This window comes from Pseudophryne corroboree, chromosome 1 (genome assembly GCF_028390025.1).
Source record: "Pseudophryne corroboree isolate aPseCor3 chromosome 1, aPseCor3.hap2, whole genome shotgun sequence".
NCBI lineage: Eukaryota > Metazoa > Chordata > Amphibia > Anura > Myobatrachidae > Pseudophryne > Pseudophryne corroboree.
In genome coordinates this window covers 1,179,271,177-1,179,295,396 of record NC_086444.1, presented here as the reverse complement: position 1 = coordinate 1,179,295,396, position 24,220 = coordinate 1,179,271,177, and the positions used below count along the sequence as shown (strand labels likewise).

The following is a 24,220-nucleotide window of genomic DNA, read 5'->3' as shown; positions in this document are numbered from 1 at the left end:
TCCACTCCATTTTGTAGAAAATGTAGAAAACGTCCAAGGTCAAACTTCTTCACTGGAGCTTTCTTGGACTCGCACCAGGAAATATATTTCCTCCAAATACGGTGATAGTGTTTCGACGTCACACCCTTCCTAGCAAGGATAAGAGTGGGGATGACTTCATCGGGAATACCCTTACGGGCTAAAATCTGGCGTTCAACCGCCATGCCGTCAAACGTAGCGCTGTAAGTCTTGATAAACGAACGGCCCCTGCCGCAGCAGATCCTCGCGAAGAGAAAGAGGCCACAGATCTTCAACTAACAACTCCTGAAGATCCGGGTACCAAATCTCCTTGGCCAGTCTGGAACTACAAGGAGCGCTGGAATCTGTGATTTTCTTAGGATCCTCAGAACCTTTGGAATGAGAGGAAGCAGAGGGAAAACGTACACCGACGGATACAACCAAGGTGACGTCAGTGCATCCACTGCCGCCGCCTGAGGGTCCCTGGACCGGGAACAATACTTTAGTAGTTTTTTGTTGTGGCGGGACGCCATCATGTCTATGTGGGGAACCCCCCATAGATTCGTTAGTAGGGAGAAGACCTCCTGATGGAGGCTCCACTCCCCTGGATGTAGATCATGTCTGCTGAGGAAGTCTGCTTCCCAGTTGTCCACTCCCGGAAGGAAAATTGCAGACAGAGCGCTTACCCGAGTCTCTGCCCTGCGAAGAATCTTTGAGGCTTCTGCCATTGCTGTTCTGCTCTTTGTGCCGCCTTGGCGGTTTATGTACGCTACTGCTGTCACATTGTCCGATTGGATCAGGACAGGCCGGTTTCGAAGAAGATGCTCCGCTTGTAGAAGGCCGTTGTAAATGGCCCTCAACTCCAGCACGTTTATGTGAAGAAGATTTTCCTGACTTGACCATCTTCCTTGGAAGGTCACCCCTTGTGTGACTGCTCCCCAACCCCGGAGACTTGCATCTGTGTTCACTAGGATCCAGTCTTGGATCCCGAATCTGCGTCCTTCTAAGAGGTGAGAGCTGTGTAGCCACCACAGGAGGGAGATTCTGGTGTTGGGGGATAGAACTATCCTGCTGTGCATATGAAGGTGGGATCCGGACCATTTGTCCAACAGGTCCCACTGAAACACTCTGGCATGGAACCTCCCGAATTGGAGTGCCTCGTATGCCGCCACCATCTTCCCCAGCAATCGAATGCATTGATGAATGGAGACAGTTGGTGGTTTCAGAATGAGTTTTACCAAACTCTGAATTTCCAGTGCTTTCTCCGGAGGGAGGAACACTCTCAGCTGGACCGTGTCCAGAATCACACCCAAAAATGCCAACCGGGTTGTTGGAATTAAATGTGATTTTGGCAGGTTCAAGAGCCAGCCGTGCTGTTGTAGAAGCGACAGCGAAAGTGCAATGTCCTGTACCAGTTTTTCCTTGGACCTCGCCTTTATCAGGAGATCGTCCAAGTACGGGATAATTGTAACTCCTCTTTTTCTGAGGAGAACCATCATTTCTACCATGATTTTTGTGAAAATCCTCGGAGCTGCGGCCAAGCCAAACGGCAACGTCTGAAATTGGTAATGAGTATCCTGGATTGCAAACCGGAGATAACTCTGATGAGGGGGATAAATGGGAACATGAAGGTAGGCATCCTTTATGTCCAAAGACACCATGAATTCCCCCTCCTCCAGGCTGGAGATCACCGCTCGGAAAGACTCCATCTTGAATTTGAATTTCTTCAGGAAAAAATTTAGAGATTTTAAGTTGAGGATTGGTCGTACCGAGCCATCCAGCTTCGGCACTACAAATAGGCTTGAATAAAACCCTTCCCCTTGTTGCGCCAAGGGGACCGGGATCACAACCTGATTTTGACATAATTTTTGTATTGCTCCACAGACTAGAACTCTGTCTGGAAGCGAAACTGGTAATGAAAAAACGGCGAGGGGGAACGTCTTCGAATTCCAGTTTGTACCCTTGGGTCACAATTTGTAACACCCAAGGGTCTAGGTCCGAGCGAACCCAAACCTGACTGAAAAGCCTTAGACGTGCCCCCACCGGTGCGGTCTCCTGTAAGGGAGACCCGGCGTCATGCGGTGGATTTGGCGGAAGCCGGGGAGGACTTCTGCTCTTGTGAACTCGAGGAGGCGGGAGTTCTCTTGCCCCTTCCTCTACCTCTGGTAGCGAGGAAGAAGTTACCTCTGCCTTTTCTATATTTATTGGGCTGAAAGGACTGCATTTGATAGTGCGGTTTCTACTGTTGCGCAGGAGCATTAGGTAAATAAGTAGATTTACCTGCTGTGGCCGCTGATACTAAATCAATAAGGCCGTCACCAAACAGTTCCCCACACTTAAAGGGAAGGGACTCCATATTTTTTTTGGAATCAGCATCAGCATCCATTGATGAGTCCATAACGCACGCCTAGCCGCAATTGACATAGCATTAGCCTTAGCCCCCAGGAGGCCAGCATCTCTTGCAGCCTCTTTCAAGTACGCAGCCGCGTCCCTGATATAACCAAGCGTCACTAGGATGCTATCCCTATCCAGAGTATCTAAATCCGCAGATACATTTTTAGCCCATTTTTCAATGGCGCTACTAACCCATGCTGACGCAGTAAGCGGTCTAAGCTGCGTCCCCCATGGTAGTAAAAATAGCTTTTAAAGTAGCCTCCTGCTTACGATCAGCCGGCTCCTTAAGAGTCGTCGACTGAGCCGCAGGGAGCGCTACCTGTTAAGACAAGCGCGCAAGGGCTTGGTCTACTGTGGGTGGTACTTCCCACTTATCCCTATCCGCTACGGGAAAGGGGTATGCCACCTTGATCCTATTAGGGATGAGAAATTTCTTATCAGGTGTATTCCAAATGCCATCAAAAAGGTCATTTAGTTCAAAACAAGGAGGAAAAGAAACAGAGCGTCTCTTTTTTTTGTAAATAAGGACCCTCGTTTCTGGTGTAAAGGGGTCCTCATCAATACGTAATATGTCTGACAGCCACAATCATATATTGAATACTCTTAGCCAATTTAGGATCTAACCTAGAATCAGCATAATCGGCACCGGTATCAGAGTTCGTGTCGGTATGTGTCATCTAATTGGTCAACACTACGTTTCAGTGACCCTTGAAATAAAGCGTCATCTACTGATTTCTTCCAAATCTGCAGTTGAGAGTCAGATTCAGTAAACTTTTGATTTAATAGTGTAACATTAGCATTTAAAGCAGTTAACCAATCAGCCGTCGGCAGTGCCGACAGGACCCCCAAAACATTTGGAGTCCCCAAAAAATTATCCCCTTGAGAGGAAAATTCTGCCTCAGACATGTTGTCTCCCTAACAGCACCCAAAGAAAAGCCTGTGAGGGAACAAAAGGAAAGGAGACAGCTCACCCCCCAGCGCCAAAGTGCAGGTCTGAAAACATCCTCAAGTGTCACAGAGCTGCAGCGCTATATATCTGTATAGAAATAATCTGCCGCCCCCTCGTTTTTATAGCCCCTGGTACTTGTCTGCTGTGAGGAAGGACCAGCGCTGCTGCTTGGAGGAGGAAATGGCGCAGAGTGAGCCTGGAGGAAGAAGCCCCGCCCCCAACATGGTGCGCTTCTTCCCGCTTATTTTTACATGTTTATCCTGGCGGGGGTTTGCGGGCAGTGCCAGGGCACTGTACAGATATGCCAGCCTTATTTATGAGGTATTTTTAGCTCCCCAGGGAGCATCTTCTGGGTTACGTGGAAAAGGTCGACTGTTGGGGGGCCTGAGGACAGAGTTTGAGAACCTATGCTATAGAGGCAAGAAGTAATAGAGTCACTGATGAACACAGCAGAACCTGGACAGGTGAAATGAGAGGACTGGAGAAAGGGAAGGTCCAGCAGTGAATGAAGAGTCTGGAGAGTGGAGTCAGGGCCATGATAATTATACATTAGTGTTCTTATACCCTAACCTTTTTGTGCCATATGGTGTGACCCCGTGGGTATGGATTCCCGTGATGCGTACGTTATCCTCAAATTTGAATCTGACATTGCATATAGTATACTAGGTATTTCAGATTAGTTTTACCTGTCACAAAGAAATTACTGTAAATTCCAGATAGAGCATAATGATGCATGGCGCATGTCACTCGTATCCAACCTGTCTTATCTTTTTTTTTACCCAGATTATGGACCTTTGCCTAAATATTGCTATTTGACAATGACAAAAATCCAGAAAGGGGGAGGTGGGAAGGCTGTGCACTGGCATAGGTGAGGCCGGCCTCTTAGGGAAGGGACAGTCAGTAGGGGAGAATGCACTAGACTAGAGGATGCAGACAGTAGTGATAGGAAGGTCATGCACTGGCACTAGGAGAGGTTAGGCAGGCCTCTCAGTGAAAGGACAGTCCATAGCGGAGAAGGCACGAGAGGATGCAGATGTTATGCAGCAGCATTAGGACAGGTGAGGCGGCCTCTTAGTGAAGGGACAGTGAATAGCGAAGGCACTAGAGGATGCAGACAGTAGTGGTAGGAAGGATTTGTGGGCTACATGCAAAAGCAGCTAGAGACCGGGGAGCTGGGAAGAAATACTGTGATCCTCAGAGCCAGTATGGGAGAGGTATGTAGTGCCAGAGAAGCTACACAATAGTGCACAATACAATGAGGAGCACATCAGCCAGTAACAAATGTCTGTAGGACAGGAAGCACATCTTACTTTCACACTCTTTGACATCTAGGTTGAATTGCTGCAAGGCCCCTATGGTGATCTGCTTGACCTCCGCTTCCAGCAGTAGCTGTGTCAGGGATGTGGAGAGGTGTTTGCAGGCGGACATACAGGCTGTCTGAGCAACCTTCCCCTGCAAGACAGAAGAGCAAGTTACAGCACTGTGCACATTACACCGCGCTCCGGGACATTAGGGTCCTGCATAGAGGTACTCCCTTGCTGCGAAGTATGAGTATTGATTCTTACACTGAGATCAGCATCAGGCCATGTACAGGCAGCTATATATAATGTATACAGGTACAGCACTGTGCACATTACACCGCGCTCCGGGACATTAGGGTCCTGCACAGAGGTACTCCCATGCTGCAGAGTATGAGTGTTGCTTCTTACACTGAGATCAGCATCAGGCCATGTACAGGCAGCTATATATAATGTATACAGGTACAGCACTGTGCACATCACACCGTGCTCCGGGACAGTGTCCTGCACAGAGGTACTCCCATGCTGCAGAGTACGAGTGCTTCTTATGGGTGGTCTTGAGGTTGCGGCATACCATACTACACCCCTTCTTATTACACTGAGATCAGCATCAGACGGTGTACAGGCAGCTATATATAATGTATGCTCACGTACTGCTGAGCGAAAGTGGAGTAAATCACGCTCTAAGACAGACTTCCTCCATTTCACACTTATGCGATCCATCCTTCAGTGCAGCCTTTTCCTCGCTGAACAGTCATACTTCAAAAACCTTCTCTTCTCCCCAGTCTTCAATCCCCCGACGCCTCCTTGACACTCAACTCCCTCCTCTGTCCACCTTCCCTTCGTCTCCCCTCCTCACTCTCTGCTCTTGACTTTGCCACTTACTTCACATCCAAAAGTGACTCCATACATCAGGACATCTCATCCCACCAAACCATCAGCAACCAGCCAACTCCTATCCCTTACCACCCCTCCCCATCCCTCTCACTAACTAAGACATCTTTCCCCCATGTACAGTATCTGGTGAGGAACCCCCCTCGACCTCCCCACTTGACTTTATCCCCTCCAGCCTCCTCCGCTACCTCTCTCTCTGTCTGTTCCTATCTTGCCCACATCCTCATTCTCTCCCTCTCATCAAGCATTCGCTCGTCTACCTTATTCCTAAAAAACTTACTATTGGTCCACACTCTCTCCAAGTATGGACCAATCTCTCTACTCCCTTTTGCCTCCAAACTCCTTGAGCGTATTGTCTATAACCGCCTTACTTCCTTTCTTTCCTCCCACTCACTGCTTGACCCATTCCAGTCTGGCTTCCGTCCTCTCCACTCCACTGAAACTGCCCTCACAAAAGTGCTAAATCCAAGAGCCACTACTCTTTCCTTATTCTCCTTGACCTCTCTGCTGCTTTTGACACTGTGGACCACCCTGTAATCCTGCAAGTCCTTCACTCCCTTGGTCTGCGTGATACTGCCCTCTCCTTACTATCCTCCTACCTCTCTGACCGTTCCATCTCTGTCTCCTCTCATGGCTCCACCTGCCCCCCACTTCCAATAACTGTAGGTGTCCCCCAAGATTCTGTTCTTTTGGTCCTCTCCTTTGTGCTCTGTAAGTCCTCTTTAGGTGAACTTATTAGCTCTTTTGACTTACAACATCATCTCTATGCCGATGATACTCAAATCTGCCCTGACCTCTCACCTGCTCTCCTCAATCGTGTATCCAAGTGTCTCTCTGCTATTTCTTCTTGGATGTCCCAGCGCTTTCTTAAACTTAACATGTCTAAGACTGAGCTGATCATCTTCCCAACCTCCCGCACAACCTCACCTCCCACAATCTCATTCTCTATTGATGGCACTACTATCTCCTCTAACCCCCTAGAGCGCTGTCTTACAGTAATCCGCTCCTTCAAGCCTCACATTCAGTACCTCTCAGTCCTGCTGTTTCCATATCAAAATATGTCCAGGGTCAGACTCTCTCTCACCCAGGATGCCACTAAGACCTCTATCCACTCACTGGTCATCTACAGACTGTACTACAGTAATGTCCTCCTATCTGGCATCCCTGACAAATGCATCTCTCCACTCCAATCTATCCTCACTGCTCAATGTCTCATCTTCCTCACCAAAAGTCCTACATCCTCTTCCCCCTCTTTAAAACCCTTCACTGGCTCCCCTTAACCTTCAGAATCTATTGACCTTATCTCCTTTTACACTTCCACCAGTCCTCTATGCTCCGCTAATGCACGCCGTCTCTCCTGCCTACTGATTAACTCCTCCCACTCCTACCTCCAAGACTTTGCACGTGCTGCTCCCTTTCTCTGGAATTCTCTACCTCAGATTCTCTACAAAACTTTAAACAGGCTCTCAAGATCCACTTCTTCACCAAACCCAGCCATCTCTCATCCTAAGCCCTCTGTGGCCCATGCTCACTTTCTTCTACCCCATCTGTGTCACCCCTGTCTGTGTGCCCCTCCCCTTTAGAAAGTAAGCTTTCACGAGCAGGACGCTCTTTCCTCATGTGCTTTTACGTCTCTTACTTAACCTATCTTCTTTTCAATACTCCGTTTGACAGCACCAAATCCCTCTGTTTTCTGCCACCCTGACACTTATGTAAGTGTTGTCTGCTGATGCAGCTATGTTTATATACCCTCTACTTGTCCTATATTGTATTGAATTGTAAGTCACTGTCTTCTTGTTTTGCTTATTTATGTACTCTGTAATTGGGCGCTGAGGATCCCATGTAGCAACATATAAATAAAGAATAATAATACTACTACTGCTAATAATATACAAGTTAAGCACATAAGCACACAGCATTCACATCAGTATATAGGATTTAACTTAGACTGATTAGTGGTAAATAAGCTGAGGGGAGCTAATAAGCCATTTTGATCCTCTCTCCTCCTACAGTATATGCACAGCCCCTGTACCACAAGTGTATCAGCACCACTTGCATACTGACAGCACCTACATAAGAATACTGATGTATTACTGACGCCCCAAAGGTGTATTTCAGTGTGTTCTGCTCACACGATCTTCAAATCACTACATTCTCCAAAGATGCATCTGAGCTCCTATGCTGTCACTATGCGGCCAGGTCTAAACTCGTGTTTTACTCGGTACACATGCAGAGATTGATAATAACACTTTATATCAGACAGGTGCAACTTATTACTATTTAAGCTTCTACGTGTTTTTTAGCTTACCCATAATACTGGTGGTTTTATAGAGTTTAGAATATGTTCTTCTCTTGTATGATGTTAAACTTAACAAACCTAAGGTAAATAAAATAGGATTTTAATTACCTACCGGTAAATCCTTTTCTCGTAGACTGTAGAGGATACTCGGGTTCCATTTAGTACTATGGGGTATAGACAGGTCCACTAGGAGCCATGGGCACTTTAAGAATTTGATACTGTGGGCTGGCTCCTCCCTCTATGCCCCTCCTACCAGAATCAGTCTAGGAAACTGTGCCCGAGGAGACGGACATACTTTGAGAGAAGGATAGATAAGGATAGTGGTGAGATTCCGAACCAGCACACACAAGAGGAAAGCCAAGTTAAACAAACTTGAAACAGAAACAGCAATGGCTGAACCAACATTACTTAACCAAGTAACAGTGCAGGAAGAACGAAGCACTGGGCGGGCGCCCAGTATCCTCTACGGACTGCGAGAAAAGGATTTACCTGTAGGTAATTCAAATCCTATTTTCCCTTACGTCCTAGAGGATACTGGGGTCCATTTAGTACCGTGGGGATGTATCAAAGCTCCCAAACCGGGTGGGAAAGTGCTGAGGTTCCTGCAGAACTGATTGACCAAACTGAAGGTCCTCAGAGGCCAAAGTATCGAACTTGTAGAACTTAGCAAACGTGTTCGAACCAGACCAAGTAGCCGCTCGGCAGAGCTGTAAAGCCGAGAGACCCTCGGCAGCCGCCCAGGAAGAACCCACCGACCTAGTAGAGTGGGGCTGTACAGATTTTGGAATCGGCAAACCTGCCGTGGAATAAGCATGCTGGATAGTGAGCCTGATTACGAGTGCAATTGTCTGTTTTGAAGCAGGACACTCCATTTTATTGGGATCATATAGAACGAACAGCGAATCGGATTTCCTGTGACGAGCTGTCCTTTTTACCTACACCTTCAAAGCCCTCACAACATCCAAAGACTTTGAAGTAGCGGAAGTGTTGGTGATAACCGAAACCACAATAGGTTGATGTGAAACGCAGACATCACTTTCGGAAGAAATTGCTGATGAGTTCTGAGTTCAGCTCTGTCTTCATGGAAAATTAAATAGGGGCTTTTGTGAGACAACACGTCTTGCTGAAGCCAAGGCCAACAGTGTGACGGTCTTCCACGTAAGATATTTTACGTCCACCTCCTGTAATGGTTCAAACCAGTCCGATTGGAGGAACTGCAGCACCAAATTGAGATCCCAAGGTGCCGTGGGAGGCACAAAGGGAGGTTGGATGCGCAGAACGCCTTACAAAAACGTCTGGACCTCAGGGAGAGAAGCCAATTGTTCTTGAAAGAAAATGGACAAGGACGAAATCTGGACCTTTATGAAGCCCAGATGTAGGCCCACATCCACACCTGCCTGCAGAAAAAGTAGGAAACGTTCCAGGTGAAATTCCACCGCAGAATAAGTTCTATTCTCACACCAAGAGACGTATTTCTTCCAAACAATGTGGTAATGTTTAGACGTTATTCCCTTCCTGGCTTGGATCATAGTCGGGATAACTTTGTTACGGATACCTCTTCTGGCTAGAATCAGCCGTTCAACTTCCATGCCGTCAAACGTAGCCGCGGTAATGACCTGATAGACGAACTGGCCCTGTTGCAGAAGATCCTCGCGAAGAGGTAGAGGCCACGGATTTTCGAAGAGCATCTCCAGAAGGTCCGGGTACCAGGCCCTTCTTGGCCAGTCTGGAGCAATGAGTATTACTTGAACCTTTTCCCTTTTTATTCTTTTGAGAATTCTTGGGATCAGAGGAAGTGGAGGAAACACGTACACCATCTGATAGACCCATGGAGTCGTCGGAGCGTCTACCGCCACTGCCTGTGGGTCTCTCGACCTGGAACAATACAGCTTGAGCTTCTTGTTGAGACGAGAGGCCATCATGTCGATTTGTGCATATCCCCACCGACGTGTCAAGCACCTGAACACGTCCGGGTGTGTTGAGGAAGTCTGCTTCCCAGTTATCTACTCCTGGAATGAAGAAAGCTGACAACGCCACAGCATTTATTTCTGCCCAGAAGAGAATTGACACCTCTAACATCGCTGCTCTGCTTTTCGTGTCACCCTGTCGGTTTATGTACTTCAGTTTTTGGATGGCATGCTGTAAAGTTATACTTGCCTCTTGTGAAGCTGGTAAGCCTGATTTGAAGAATCTATGAGGTGGGAGCTCTTGGAACTCCAGTCTGTAGCCCTGGGAAATAAGATCTATGACCCAGGGATCCCGGCATGAACTTGACCAGATGTGACTGAAGAATTTTAGTCAGGCTCCCACCTGACAGTCCTCCAGGCATCGCGGTCCACCATGCTGAAGGCTTTGAGGAAGCAGATCCTGAGTTCTGTCCCTAAGCACCTGCAGTTGCTGGTTTGCGTGGTTTACCTCTTGCACCTCTGGAGGCTGTAAAAGCACCTCTGAATTTTCCCTTAAAGGACTGTAAATTTGAAGCTGAATAAGCTTTCCTGGCTGGGGGAGCTGCGGAAGGAAGACACGTAGACTTAACCGCAGTAGCTTTGGAGATCCAATTGTCTGGTTCATCTCCAAACAAGGCCTCTCCTGTGAATGGAAGGCCTTCCACGCCTTTCCTGGAGTGCGCATCAGCAGTCCACTGGCGTAGCCACAAGCCCCTGCGTGCTGACACTGTCATAGCGGTGGTGCATGCATTAAGCAAACCAATCTCTTTTATGGCTTTCACCATAAAGTTCGCAGATTCCTGCATATGCTGCAGGAGTAAAACAACATCCCGCTTAGACAAGGAATCTAACCCCTCAATTAGGTTACCTGCCCATTTAGCAATGGCTTTTGAGATCCACGCACATGCAATAGTGGGTCTCTGGGCCACCCCAGCAGCTGTATACAATGATTTGAGTGTAGTCTCAATTTTACTATCAGCCGTATCTTTTAGGGAGGCTGCACCACGGTCAGGCAATAAAAAATTTCTTGACAGCCTAGAGCCTGATGTGTCCACTATTGGTGGATTTTCCCATTTTTTCCTATCCTCCAGAGGAAAAGGAAAAGATGAGAGCAACCTTTTAGGGATTTGAAATTTCTTATCAGGATTAACCCATGGTTCTTCAAACAGGGTATTCAATTCCTTTGATGCAGGAAAAGTGACTGAGGACTTCTTTTTTTACATAAAAATAAGATTCCTCACACTCATCTGACACCTTATCAGGAATTTGCAGAACATCTCTGATAGCCTCTATTCCCTGTGACAGAGTAGAATCCCCCCCTCACCCTCTTCCATGTCTGACCCGTCAGAGTCAGACTGCAGGATATGGGCGAGAGATCGTTTTTGCGGACAATTGTGGACAAATGGGAGGGGACTGAGATGCTGGTTTGGGGACAGAGTCTCTATTCATAAACTCATCCACAGTCTGTTTTAAGTATTGCGTCTGTTTCTCTTTGCGGGATGGCTTTGTAGAAATATTTGAGATCATTCCCTTAATGGAATTAACCCACTCCGGTTCAGCCCTGCTTTTCTGAGAAGGTGCACTGCCCTGAGTACCCAGTAGTGAGCCCCCTGGTGAAGAGGAACACTCCGCTGCACAAGAAACACACTCTTTGCCTGACATAATATAAATGTAACAGCACACACACACAGGGAAAGGTTAAGCACAATTAACCCACAAAGAGCCCTTCAAGAAGACACAGTTATTTGCAGCCTGCCCCCGCCACGCCCTTATCGCTAATGCCAAGCTTAGCCGGGTCGCAGACTAAGTACCCTGATAGGGGACTTCGTACACTAATACTCGCTCTCCCCCCTGCTATGACTCCCTGGTAACGCTGAGGTAATCTGGAGTCTCTGCGGAGGAGCTGCGCGTCCCTGTCAGTCAGCGTCTGTGTTCACTGCAGAGGGAAAATGGTGCTGGCGAGCTGCTGGATCTGCTCATAGTGAAGGCCCCACCCCTTCAATGGCACACGGTCTTCCCGCTTTTTTTTTATACTGGCTGAGGTAATCTGGTGCATATCATGGAGAGAAAACTGTTTTAAGGCTGTTTTTGCCAGTGTGGGTACTGTGTACAGTGTACTGAGAAGCAGCTGTGTACTGTGTCTGGAGACGCAGTCCGCCCCGGCTAGAAGCCGTGCGTCTCGGTACCCTCATGCCGCCATAATGGCCGGCGACCCGCTAGTCGGGACGCCGGCTTAGTACTCACCACTCTTCATTCTTCTGGCTCTGTTAGGGGTGGCGGCGTGCTGCGGGAATGTACACTCGCCGTGGTTGGACTTGCGAATAGTTCCCTCAGGAGCTCAGTATCCTGTCAGCGGGGAATGGGGCCATTAACCCTTCAAGAGGTTGGGCCGTTCCTTCCCCTGAGTCCCACGAAGCAGGCAGGCTGGTGCCGACCAGCCCTGCCTGAAAATAACACACATACAAAATAAATGCAGAAAACTCTTCAGGAGTTTCCATAAGCGTGACATTTTCTAAACGGAGTCTGGTAGGAGGGGCATAGAGTGAAGAGTCAGACCACACTATCAAATTCTTAAAGTGCCCATGGCTCCTAGTGGACTCGTCTATACCCCATGGTACTAAATGGAAACCCAGTATCCTCTAGGACATAAGAGAAAATGGGATACATTTTTATATTTATACTAGGAGCTTCATCGCGCCCTATGGGCACTCTTCACACCGTCGCAAGGGGCTACGCCCCCTTAACCCTTGCATGCCTTTCTGGGGTTCAATATTTGTGTTATATGGAGTATCACCTGCATTCCTTTGTTAGTGGTTAAATATTGCACAATGAAAGGGTGTGCGATGGTGAAGGAGGCGCAGCCCCTTGCGACGGCGTGAACAGCACCTGCAGGCCACAATGTACAGAATGTAGCGGGTGCGGGGGGTACTGCGGATGGTGTCTGTAGATGCTGCGGATGAAGGGGGGGCGGAAGTGGGGGTGGGGCCCGGATGGGGAAGGGTTGGGAGGTGCTGCGGGTGGGGGATGCAGATGGGGGAGGGGTCCGGAGGCACTGCAGGTGGGGGAGGGGCAGGGGTGCCATGGGTGGGGGAGGGGCAGGTGTGGGGATGTTGCAGATGGGTGAAGGGTTCCGGAGGTGCTGTGGGATGGGAAGGGGCGGGAGTGCCGCTGGTGGGTTAGGGGTCCGCAGGCGCCATGGGTAGGGGAGGGGCAGGTACGGGTGTTGCGGCGGATGGGGAAGGAGGTCCGGAGGTGCTGCAGGTGGTGGAGGGGCAGGTGCGGGGGTGCCATTGGTGGGGGAGGGGTGGGTAAGGGGGGACCGCGGATGGAGGAGGGTGTCTGCAGATGCTGCGGGTGGAGGGGGGCAGGTGTGGGGGAGACATATAAGGGGGGTGAATGGTGGAGGGGGCCTGGAGATTGCTGGGGGTGGTGAAGGGGCGGAGGAGTGGGAGCCGCGGGTGGTGTGGGGGGTCTGGAGGCACAGCATGTGGGGGAGGGGTGGAGTGCCGCATGTGGTGGAGGGGAAGGTGCGGAGGTGTGGTGCATTGGGGAGAGGTCTGGAGGTGCTGCGGGTACTGTACCTGCCAAAAAGGTAGTTGGAGGGTATGCAGTAACAGGGCCAGGACAGGGGTGACAGGGTCAGAACAGGGTTGACGGGGCCAGGACAGGGTTGACGGGGCCAGGACAGGGGTGACGGGGCCAGGACAGGGGTGACGGGGCCAGGACAGGGGTGACGGGGCCAGGACAGGGGTGACGGGGCCAGGACACGGGCGACGGGGCCAGGACAGAAATGACAGGGACAGGATAGGGGTGACAGGGTCAGTGTAGGGGCGGCAGGACCAGGACAGGGGTGACAGGGCCAGTATAGGGTTGACAGGGCAAGCACAGGGGTGACAAGGCCAGGATAGGGGTAGCAGGGCCAGCATAAGGGTGACAGGGCCAGGATAAGGGTGAACGGGCCAGGATAAGGGTGAACGGGCCAGGATAAGGGTGAAAGGGCCAGGATAAGGGTGAACGGGCCAGGATAAGGGTGAACGGGCCAGGATAAGGGTGAACGGGCCAGGATAAGGGTGAACGGGCCAGGATAAGGGTGAAAGGGCCAGGATAAGGGTGAAAGGGCCAGGATAAGGGTGAAAGGGCCAGAATAAGGGTGGCAGGGCAAGGCCAGGGGTGACAGGGACATGACAGAACACAGGGCACGGGAGAGATTGGTATTAGGGACAGAACAGTGGTGACAGACAGATGTGTCTTACCGGAGTCACTGCTGCTGGCTGCTGCTGTTCCACTCCAACCTGTTGGGATCTGCTGCTGGTGGAGACTTGGCATGGCTGACTCTCTTAGGCTGTAGTCCTGCTTCCTCTGCCCGTCCGCATCACTCCCCCCCTCCTCAGTCACACACCGCAGACCTCGCGCAGCTGCCGGGCACTGTGGTAAGGTGAGACTGGGAGTGACTGGTTAGCCCCTAGGAGATGCTGCGGCTGGAGGGAGGAGGGGGTCATAGCATGCACGTGGCGCGGACCTCACGGCTGCTGGGCACTGTGGTAAGGGGAGACTGGGAGTGACTGGTTAGCTCCCAGGAGACGCTGCTGCTGGAGGGAGGAGGGGGTCAGAGCCTGCAAGCAGCGCGGACTTCTGCAGCGCTACCCGCCGGCTAAAGTGTGTGAAGGAGCTGGGCGCACCTCACTGTGGGTGGCAGCGCTGCAGCTAGCGGTGGGGTTGCCGGGGCTGGAGATAACAGAGGCAGTACGGAAAGTGCACAGCGGCTGGTGACCCACAAAACTACAGCTAAGTAGCGTGGAGTGTGCCAGAAAGTGACGCTCCTCCCCTCCAGAGAGACCCTGCTGAGTATGCTGATGTGGGGGTCAAGTATGGCATACCCCCTCACACACCCCCATACCTCCCAAATGTCCCACTTTTCGCGGGACAGTCCCATTTTTTGGGGTCTGTCCCGCTGTCCTACCCGCGGGTCGCAGTGTCCTGCGGTGGGGGGGGGGGGGGGGCAGTTGGAAAGCTCCTGTACTCGCTGTTCTGCTTAGCAGAGCAGCGGTGAATAGTGGAGACAGAGGGAGAGGGGGCATCAGGGGGTACGGATTAAGGGGGGGTTCCAGCAGCAGAGCCGGATTAAGGGGGGGGGGGGGCAGGCGGTACGTACCGTTGGCCCCACAGTTTTAGGGGTCCTCCCGGCTCGAGTAGCTCTGTCCCAGCTCAGAAGCTCCCCCAGCAACAACGGCAGCATTGTGCTACAGTCAGCACACGCTGCTGCGTGTTGGCAGGTCTGTGGTGTTGGAGGGAGGCAGCAGTCTCCCTGCTTTCTTCTGCCTGTGCGGGTGTGTAGGGGGAGCGACCACCTCCTCTGGATTTAGCCCTAGCTGAGGAGCCAAAATTCCATTAAAAAAAAACAAAACGGAATTTGCATAAGGGGGCGTGGCCTCGCGGGCGCGATTAGGCCACGCCCCCAACCCCACAGCAGGCACAGCAATGAGATAGGGCTTCCCTGTCTCAAGTACCCTGTGCCCCCCGGACTCATAATCAGCCCCTGGGGGCATGCCAGCAGCTCACAGAGCGCTGGGCATGCCCCCTCACTGACGAAAATGGGGACCCTCCCGTGAAGCCACGCCCCCTTTTCGCCGTGTGTGTGTGTGTGTGTGTGTGTGTGTGTGTGTGTGTGTGTGTGTGTGTGTTTCCCTCCTTCTGCCTGAAGAAAGCTTATGAAGAAAGCTGGGAGGTATGCACCCCTGCCTGTGCCATGTCCATACTATCTGCTTCTGCATCTGCTCCTAGTGTCCTATAGATTTGGCCAGATCTGTGACTCATTTGACTAACTCCGCCCACTGTTGTGACTCCGCCCAGCGTTAGCAAATGAATCACAAAATCACAGATCTGGGCTATTATATAGGAGATTTAGGTGGCAAAGTGAGGAGGTGTAGGGGTAAATGTAACAGGGTCCAAGATGCCAGAGGTGTGGTCTACAGGAGAGAACGCCTGTATTTTTAAAGTGCCAAAAATTTACAAGGCAGAAATGGGTTGGTTTTGACTTGTAAATGATTGCTGCTTAAAAAAGTCCTACAACTCCAGAAAATATGACTCTATTACATATCCTATGCCTGTATAGGGTGTAATAGATGTATTATGGTCATGGCCAGGGTTCAGGTTATGTTGGCGTGTAGTGTCCTATGCCTGTATAGGCTGTAATAGATGTATTATGGTCATGGCCAGGGGTCAGGTCATGTTGGGGGTGTAGTGTCCTATGTCTGTATAGGCTGTAATAGATGTATTATGGTCATGGCCAGTGGTCAGGTCATGTTGGGGGTGTAGTGTCCTATGCCTGTATAGGCTGTAATAGATGTATTATGGTCATGGCCAGTGGTCAGGTCATGTTGGAGGTGTAGTGTCCTATGTCTGTATAGGGTGTAATAGATGTATTATGGTCATGGCCAGTGGTCAGGTCATGTTGGAGGTGTAGTGTCCTATGTCTGTATAGGGTGTAATAGATGTATTATGGTCATAGCAAGTGGTCAGGTCATGTTGGGGGTGTAGTGTCCTATGCCTGTATAGGCTGTAATAGATGTATTATGGTCATGGCCAGGGGTCAGGTCATGTTGGGGGTGTAGTGTCCTATGTCTGTATAGGGTGTAATAGATGTATTATGGTCATGGCCAGGGGTCAGGTCATGTTGGGGGTGTAGTGTCCTATCTCTGTATAGGGTGTAATAGATGTATTATGGTCATGGCCAGTGGTCAGGTTATGTTGGCGTGTAGTGTCCTATGCCTGTATAGGCTGTAATAGATGTATTATGGTCATGGCCAGGGGTCAGTTTATGTTGGGGTGTAGTGTCCTATGTCTGTATAGGGTGTAATAGATGTATTATGGTCATGGCCAGTGGTCAGGTCATGTTGGAGGTATAGTGTCCTATGTCTGTATAGGGTGTAATAGATGTATTATGGTCATGTCCAGGGGTCAGGTCATGTTGGGGGTGTAGTTTCCTATGTCTGTATAGAGTGTAATAGATGTATTATGGTCATGGCCAGGGCATGTTGGAGGTGTAGTGTCCTATGTCTGTATAGAGTGTAATAATAAGAATTTACTTACCGATAATTCTATTTCTAGTAGTCCGTAGTGGATGCTGGGGACTCCGTCAGGACCATGGGGTTTAGCGGCTCCGCAGGAGACAGGGCACAAAAGTAAAAGCTTTAGGATCAGGTGGTGTGCACTGGCTCCTCCCCCTATGACCCTCCTCCAAGCCTCAGTTAGGATACTGTGCCCGGACGAGCGTACACAATAAGGAAGGATTTTGAATCCCGGGTAAGACTCATACCAGCCACACCAATCACACTGTACAACCTGTGATCTGAACCCAGTTAACAGCATGATAACAGCGGAGCATCTGAAAAGATGGCTCACAACAATAATAACCCGATTTTTGTAACAATAACTATGTACAAGTATTGCAGACAATCCGCACTTGGGATGGGCGCCCAGCATCCACTACGGACTACGAGAAATTTAATTATCGGTAAGTAAATTCTTATTTTCTCTGATGTCCTAAGTGGATGCTGGGGACTCCGTCAGGACCATGGGGATTATACCAAAGCTCCCAAACGGGCGGGAGAGTGCGGATGACTCTGCAGCACCGAATGAGAGAACTCCAGGTCCTCCTCAGTCAGGGTGTGCCCCTGACCAAGTATCAGCTCGGCAAAGTTGTAAAGCCGAGACCCTTCGGGCAGCCGCCCAAGATGAGCCCACCTTCCTTGTGGAATGGGCATTTACATATTTTGGCTGTGGCAGGCCTGCCACAGAATGTGCTAGCTGAATTGTACTACACATCCAACTAGCAATCGTCTGCTTAGAAGCAAAAGCACCCAGTTTGTTGGGTGCATACAGGATAACAGCAAGTCAGTTTTCCTGACTCCAGCCGTCCTGGAACTATATTTTCAGGGCCCTGACAACATCTAGCAACTTGGAGTCCTCCAAGTCCCTAGTAGCCGCAGGTACCACAATAAGCTGGTTCGGGTGAAACACTGACACCACCTTAGGGAGAAACTGGGGATGAGTCCGCAGCTCTGCCCTGTCCGAATGGACAATCAGATATGGGCTTTTTTGAGACAAACGCCGCCAATTCTGACACTCGCCTGGCCGAGGCCAGGGCCAACAGCATGGTCACTTTCCCTGTGAGATATTTCAAATCCACAGATTTGAGCGGTTTAAACCAATGTGATTTTAGGAATCCCAGAACTACGTTGAGATCCCACAGTGCCACTGGAAGCACAAAAGGGGGTTGTATATGCAGTACTCCCTTGACAAACTTCTGGACTTCAGGAACTGAAGCCAATTCTTTCTGGAAGAAAATCGACAGGGCCGAAATTTGAACCTTAATGGACCCCAATTTGAGGCCCATAGACACTCCTGTTTGCAGGAAATGCAGGAAACGACCGAGTTGAAATTTCTTCATGGGGCCTTCCTGGCCTCACACCACGCAACATATTTTCGCCACATGTGGTGATAATGTTGTGCGGTCACCTCCTTCCTGGCTTTGACCAGGGTAGGAATGACCTCTTCCGGAATGCCTTTTTCCCTTAGGATCCGGCGTTCAACCGCCATGCCGTCAAACGCAGCCGCGGTAAGTCTTGGAACAGACATGGTACTTGCTGAAGCAAGTCCCTTCTTAGCGGCAGAGGCCATGAGTCCTCTGTGAGCATCTCTTGAAGTTCCGGGTACCAAGTCCTTCTTGGCCAATCCGGAGCCCCGAGTATAGTTCTTACTCCTCTACGTCTTATAATTCTCAATACCTTTGGTATGAGAAGCAGAGGAGGGAAGACATACACCGACTGGTACACCCACGGTGTTACCAGAACGTCCACAGCTATTGCCTGAGGGTCTTTTGACCTGGCGCAATACTTGTCCAGTTTTTTGTTCAGGCGGGACGCCATCATGTCCACCTTTGGTCTTTTCCAACGGTTCACAATCATGTGGAAGACTTCCCGATGAAGTCCCCACTCTCCCGGGTGGAGGTTGTGCCTGCTGAGGAAGTCTGCTTCCCAGTTGTCCACTCCCGGAATGAACACTGCTGACAGTGCTATCACATGATTTTCCGCCCAGCGAAAAATCCTTGCAGTTTCTGCCATTGCCCTCCTGCTTCTTGTGCCGCCCTGTCTGTTTACGTGGGCGACTGCCGTGATGTTGTCCCACTGGATCAATACCGGCTGACCTTGAAGCAGAGGTCTTGCTAAGCTTAGAGCATTGTAAATTGCCCTTAGCTCCAGTATATTTATGTGGAGAAAAATCTCCAGACTTGATCACACTCCCTGGAAATTTTTTCCCTGTGTGACTGCTCCCCAGCCTCTCAGGCTGGCCTCCGTGGTCACCAGCATCCAATCCTGAATGCCGAATCTGCGGCCCTCTAGAAGATGAGCACTCTGTAACCACCACAGGAGAGACACCCTTGTCCTTGGAGATAGGGTTATCCGCTGATGCATCTGAAAATGCGATCCGGACCATTTGTCCAGCAGATCCCACTGAAAAGTTCTTGCGTGGAATCTGCCGAATGGAATCGCTTCGTAATAAGCCACCATTTTTCCCAGGACTCTTGTGCAATGATGCACTGACACTTTTCCTGGTTTTTTAGGAGGTTCCTGACTAGCTCGGATAACTCCCTGGCTTTCTCCTCCGGGAGAAACACCTTTTTCTGGACTGTGTCCAGAACCATCCCTAGGAACAGCAGACGTGTCGTCGGAAACGGCTGCGATTTTGGATATTTAGAATCCACCCGTGCTGTCGTAGAACTACTTGAGATAGTGCTACTCCGACTTCCAACTGTTCTCTGGACCTTGCCCTTATCAGGAGATCGTCCAAGTAAGGGATAATTAAGACGCCTTTTCTTTGAAGAAGAATCATCATTTCGGCCATTACTTTGGTAAAGACCCGGGGTGCCGTGGACAATCCAAACGGCAGCGTCTGAAACTGATAGTGACAGTTCCGTACCACGAACCTGAGGTACCCTTGGTGAGAAGGGCAATTTTGGACATGGAGGTAAGCATCCTTGATGTCCAGGGACACCATATAGTCCCCTTCTTCCTGGTTCGCTATCACTGCTCTGAGTGACTCCATCTTGATTTGAACCTTTGTATGTAAGTGTTCAAAGATTTCCCATTTAGAATAGGTCTCACGAGCCGTCTGGCTTCAGTACCACAATATAGTGTGGAATAATACCCCTTTCCTTGTTGTAGGAGGGGTACTTTGATTATCACCTGCTGGGAATACAGCTTGTGAATTGTTTCCAATACTGCCTCCCTGTCGGAGGAAGACGTTGGTAAAGCAGACATCAGGAGCCTGCGAGGGGGAGACGTCTCGAATCTCCAGTCTGTACCCCTGGGATACTACTTGTAGGATCCAGGGGTCCACTTGCGAGTGAGCCCACTACGCGCTGAAACTCTTGAGACGACCCCCCACCGCACTTGAGTCCGCTTGTACGGCCCCAGCGTCATGCTGAGGACTTGGCAGAAGCTGTGGAGGGCTTCTGTTCCTGGGAATGGGCTGCCTGCTGCAGTCTTCTTCCCTTTCCTCTATCCCTGGGCAGATATGACTGGCCTTTTGCCCGCTTGCCCTTATGGGGACGAAAGGACTGAGGCTGAAAAGACGGTGTCTTTTTCTGCTGAGATGTGATTTGGGGTAAAAAAGGTGGATTTTCCAGCTGTTGCCGAGGCCACCAGGTCCGATGGACCGACCCCAAATAACTCCTCCCCTTTATACGGCAATACTTCCATGTGCCGTTTGGAATCTGCATCACCTGACCACTGTCGTGTCCATAAACATCTTCTGGCAGATATGGACATCGCACTTACTCTTGATGCCAGAGTGCAAATATCCCTCTGTGCATCTCGCATATATAGAAATGCATCCTTTAAATGCTCTATAGTCAATAAAATACTGTCCCTGTCAAGGGTATCAATATTTTCAGTCAGGGAATCCGACCAAGCCACCCCAGCGCTGCACATCCAGGCTGAGGCGATCGCTGGTCGCAGTATAACACCAGTATGTGTGTATATACCTTTTTAGGATATTTTCCAGCCTCTCAGCTGGCTCCTTGAGGGCGGCCCTATCTGGAGACGGTACCGCCACTTGTTTTGATAAGCGTGAGCGCCTTATCCACCCTAAAGGGTGTTTCCCAACGCGCCCTAACTTCTGGCGGGAAAGGGTATACCGCCAATAATTTTCTATCGGGGGAAACCCACGCATCATCACACACTTCATTTAATTTATCTGATTCAGGAAAAACTACAGGTAGTTTTTTCACACCCCACATAATACCCTTCTTGTGGTACTTGTAGTATCAGAAATATGTAACACCTCCTTCATTGCCCTTAACATGTAACGTGTGGCCCTAAAGGAAAATACGTTTGTTTCTTCACCGTCGACACTGGAGTCAGTGTCCGTGTCTGTGTCGACCGACTGAGGTAAATGAGCGTTTTACAGCCCCTGACGGTGTTTGAGACGCCTGGACAGGTACTAATTTGTTTGCCGGCCGTCTCATGTCGTCAACCGACCTTGCAGCGTGTTGACATTATCACGTAATTCCTTAAATAAGCCATCCATTCCGGTGTCGACTCCCTAGAGAGTGACATCACCATTTCAGGCAATTGCTCCGCCTCCTCACCAACATCGTCCTCATACATGTCGACACACACGTACCGACACACAGCACACACACAGGGAATGCTCTGATAGAGGACAGGACCCCACTAGCCCTTTGGGGAGACAGAGGGAGAGTTTGCCAGCACACACCAAAAACGCTATAATTATACAGGGACAACCTTTATATAAGTGTTTTTCCCTTATAGCATTTTAATATATATATACATATCGCCAAATAAGTGCCCCCCCCTCTCTGTTTTAACCCTGTTTCTGTAGTGCAGTGCAGGGGAGAGCCTGGGAGCCTTCCCACCAGCATTTCTGTGAGGGAAAATGGCGCTGTGTGCTGAGGAGAATAGGCCCCGCCCCCTTTTCGGCGGGCTTCTTCTCCCGTTTTTCTGAGACCTGGCAGGGGTTAAATACATCCATATAGCCCCCAGGGGCTATATGTGATGTATTTTTAGCCAGAATAAGGTAGTATCATTGCTGCCCAGGGCGCCCCCCCCCAGCGCCCTGCACCCTCAGTGACCGCTGCTATGAAGTGTGCTGACAACAATGGCGCACAGCTGCATTGCTGTGCGCTACCTTATGAAGACTGAAGAGTCTTCTGCCGCCGTTTCTGGACCTTCACTTTTCGGCATCTGCAAGGGGGGTCGGCGGCGCGGCTCCGGGACGAACCCCAGGGTGAGACCTGTGTTCCGACTCCCTCTGGAGCTAATGGTGTCCAGTAGCCTAAGAAGCCAATCCATCCTGCACGCAGGTGAGTTCACTTCTCTCCCCTAAGTCCATCGTAGCAGTGAGCCTGTTGCCAGCAGGACTCACTGAAAATAAAAAACCTAACAAAACTTTTACTCTAAGCAGCTCTTTAGGAGAGCCACCTAGATTGCACCCTTCTCGGCCGGGCACAAAAATCTAACTGAGGCTTGGAGGAGGGTCATAGGGGGAGGAGCCAGTGCACACCACCTGATCCTAAAGCTTTTACTTTTGTGCCCTGTCTCCTGCGGAGCCGCTAAACCCCATGGTCCTGACGGAGTCCCCAGCATCCACTTAGGACGTCAGAGAAAGATGTATTATGGTCATGTCCAGGGACCAGGTCATGTTGGGGGTGTAGTGTCCAATGTCTGTATAGGGTGTAATATATGTATTATGGTCATGGCCAGGGTTCAGGTTATGTTGGGGTGTAGTGTCCAATGTCTGTATGTGGGGTGTAAGAGATATATTATGATCATGTGCAGTGGTCAGGGCATGTTGGGGGTGTAGTTTCTAGGTCTGTAATAGAATTACATTATGATCAGGTCAGGTGGTGTAGAGCAGGTGTATTAGGATCAGGACTGGTGGACTGGTAAGCCGAGGGGTGTAGTGTGAAAGCTGTATCTATGGGCTTACAGGAAAGAGGCATACACCTATCTGTCCTCAGGTTTAGAAATAAAACCCAAAATATTGGACACTAGAAAGTGCCGTCCTGCTTACATCACTCTGCAGACACGTTCCCAATATACGCAGAACTCCGCTGCTCCGCCTGCTACACACGTCATTAATGCGAGATATAGAGGGAACGCATTGCATACTCTCGTAAATGATCAGTCATGTGTGACATCTCAGTCTTCAAAACCAATACACGGATTTAGAAGAATGAAGATTAATATATAGTGATTAATAAGGGCTTCCCACACAAATGACTGAACTGACCACAGCAGAAGCCACACCAGCTAATAATGACGTGCCCCTCACAGTGAGATGGGCACAGGGAAAGGTAGTACCTTCCAGGCAGCTTGTCTTTACCCTGGTCATTGCTCAGCCTGCAGTGAGGCCAACTACATGCAGCCCATTTCCATATGTACAGTAAATCTACAAGCAAAACTGCTGCTACAGGACATCCTCCATTCAATTCATTTGCTGTGCAGCTGCCAGCGAGACAGGAGCAGAGTTCCCCAGCAGCACAGAGTATATCAGGAGATGAGATGTGTCAGTGAGGACAGGGCTGGATGTGACAGGGGCAGTGACATGATGTGAGGAGGGAAATGGAGGCAGTAGGAAGTCACAGACACAGGTATATAGCTGGAGGTGCAGGGCCCCACAGCAGCACAGAGTATATCAGGAGAAAAGTGATGCGTCAGTGAGGACAGGGCTGGATGCGACAGCGGCAGTGACATGATGTGAGGAGGGGAACGGAGGCAGCAGGAAGCCACAGACCAGTGCTGGACTGGCCCACAGGGTAACAGTAGGGAAAGCCCCGGGGGGCCCCACTGCCTGCGGCCCCTCCTTCCCCTTTTGGGATCGGGTTCCCGACTCACTCTATACATTATACATATGTTACATTATACTGCACAGGCCTATGTTGTATTTTCTACAGTGCATTGCTGTTATGAATGTTGTACATTTATATGCATACAGTAGCAGCATATATATAGTATATATAGTTATCAGCGGGCCAAGACTATGAACTCTGTAATAGACAAATCTCTGTGGTGGCTGGCCACACCCTTAAGCATGGGCCCCTAGCACTGCATTCCCTGGTGGGCCCTTCATGCCACAGCCCGACACTGACAATTATATAGAGGAAGGAGCAGAGTCTCCAGCAGCACAGAGTATATCAGGAGATGAGTGATGTGTCAGTGAGAACAGGACTGTAGGGTTGGAAAGAGGAAACACGTAATAAAATCTATTTATTTATTGTTCCCACCTACCCCTTTACTGGGTACTCAGAATCACACTTCTATATACGCACATTACACAGACAGCAGAACAAGCACTGGAGACTTGGATATGAGGCATTTCGCCATGGTCCTTTCTCTTGGGATGTAAATAGATATAGAAT

At 49.9% G+C, this 24,220-nt stretch overlaps 1 protein-coding gene across 2 annotated transcripts in view; it reads right to left on the bottom strand.

Annotated features, from left to right (window-relative positions):
* EXOC6B (exocyst complex component 6B) overlaps nucleotides 1–24,220 on the bottom strand; it is a 395,920-nt gene that overhangs the window by 125,900 nt on the left and 245,800 nt on the right. For both annotated transcript variants that reach the window (XM_063925254.1, XM_063925260.1), the window contains one exon: nucleotides 4,651–4,792. In XM_063925254.1, coding sequence (XP_063781324.1) covers nucleotides 4,651–4,792 — 142 coding nt within the window. The remainder of the gene's footprint in view (nucleotides 1–4,650; nucleotides 4,793–24,220) is intronic.